The 1,925-nt window shown below is 36.8% G+C and overlaps 1 protein-coding gene across 1 annotated transcript; it reads right to left on the reverse strand.

Moving 5' to 3' along the window:
- Positions 1–17: 17 nt before the first annotated feature.
- LOC111379875 lies at positions 18–1,881 on the reverse strand (the record flags this gene model as incomplete). The annotated part of the gene is made up of 3 exons (XM_023003313.1): positions 18–96; positions 208–506; positions 603–1,881. Coding segments are annotated over 3 exons (1,657 nt in total), but the record flags the coding sequence as incomplete, so codon positions are not given.
- Between the last annotated feature and the right edge of the window lie 44 nt (positions 1,882–1,925).

Consider the following 1,925-nt stretch of genomic DNA (forward strand, 5'->3'; position numbering starts at 1 on the left):
GTCTGGGATTTGTGCACAAGCATGAAGGTCCATGTGCCTCTACTATAGTCATCCACAATGGTAAGCATAAAAGGTGTTCCAGTTAGGTCATGTTGTCTATATGGACCCCATATGTCAATGTGCATTAATTCAAAGGTAGTTTTTGAATGAATTTGTGAGTTTTGAAACGGAAGTCTATTTTGTTTTGCTTTGTGACAAATGTCGCACGGTTCAACATTCTTAATGTTAGAAGCATTGCAAAGGTGTTTAAGGAAGCTAAGATGTTGTAAGCATTGAAATGAAGCATGACCAAGTTTAATATGCCAATCAACAAGAGTAAAGAGAGAAGCATTATCATTAAAAGGAATTTTATTTCTGGAATTTGAATTCTCAGCAGATAGAAGATTACAGATGTTCATTCTCCTATAACAATTTCCTACTCCACTACTCAGGAAACTATGGTCATCAAGTGTGTATAACTTTCCTTTCAGTTTTCCAACTACCAATGTCCTATCACTCTTCAGGTCCTGCATCAAGCAATATGTAGGATGGAAGATGAATTTAATTTGTGCAGTTTGACAGAGTTTAGGGACTGACAACAAATTAAGTTTAAAAGTGGGTACGTGAAGAACATCAGTCAAAGTGATTTTGTGGTTTATAGTAACGGTTCCAATGTGTTTGACAGCTTTGACAGAACCATCAGGTAACAACACAGAGGTAGGCTGTGTGACTGGTTTTAAGTTGGTCATTTGTGATGAATTTGTGCATATGTGATTATTGGCACTAGTGTCAATAATCCAAGTTCCATATTCCAGTTCATCAAGTGAAGTAAAAACAAAATGTTGAGTGTACATACCAGAATAATCCCTGAGATATGCAAAATTCACTTGATCTTCATTATCATTGAGCTTCTTTCCTTTCAGAATTTTCATCAATTCTTGCTGAACAATGGCAGCAATATCAGAAGAGGATGATGTATCCTTTGTAGTCACAGCAGCAAAATCATTATCAAAATCGAGTGGTGAATTATCTATTTTCACCACATTATTTGAAGTATTTCTCCAGCTAGGATCCTTTGTTCTTTGATCTTTCTTGTACCAATCCGGAAATCCAATAAGTCTAAAACATCCTTCCTTTGAATGTCCACTCATACCGCAGTGGTCACAGTACATTAATTCCTTATCAAAATTGTCATATCTTCTGTTAATTCTCCTTCCTACAGCATGGTTTCCTCTACCAAAAGTAGATCTACCGGTCCAATTCCCTCTTCCAGATCCATTTCTTCCACGTCCATCATTTCTAGCATTAGCTCCTCTAATCATCATCGCAGTATTATCATTGATTTCAGGATACAACATATGCACTTCTCTTTGTTTCTTCACCCTTAGAACCATAGAATAGGCTCTATTCACTGAGGGTAAAGGCTCCATCACAAGAACTTGATTTCTGACATTGTCATATGTATCATTCAGCCCCATCAGAAATTGCATAAGTTTATTGAAAGAAGCTGAATCTGAGACTTCCTTCGCAGCTCCACAAGTGCAAACTGGTGATGGCATAAGACATGCTATTTCATCCCATAATTTTTTAAGATTGGTGAAATATTTCTCCACTGTCATTGATCCTTGTGTCATGCTACTGATCTCTCTCTGCAACTGGTAAAGTAATGGCCCATTGCATTCACCATATCTCTCGTTTAATTCATCCCATAACTCCTTGGCTGATGTCGTGAAAATAAATGCTTCCACAATTTCCTTCGAGATTGAATTTAAAGTCCAAGATCTAACCATACAATCCACCCTATTCCATTGATCAAAATTTTTAGATTCACTATCTGGTTTCTCACATTTCCCGTTTACGAAGCCCAACTTTAATTTTACACCTAATGCTATTTTAATGGACCTGTTCCAGCTGAGATAGTTTTTACCTGTCAATTGTGAAGTTAC

This window comes from Olea europaea, unplaced genomic scaffold, assembly GCF_002742605.1.
Source record: "Olea europaea var. sylvestris unplaced genomic scaffold, O_europaea_v1 scaffold20481, whole genome shotgun sequence".
NCBI lineage: Eukaryota > Viridiplantae > Streptophyta > Magnoliopsida > Lamiales > Oleaceae > Olea > Olea europaea.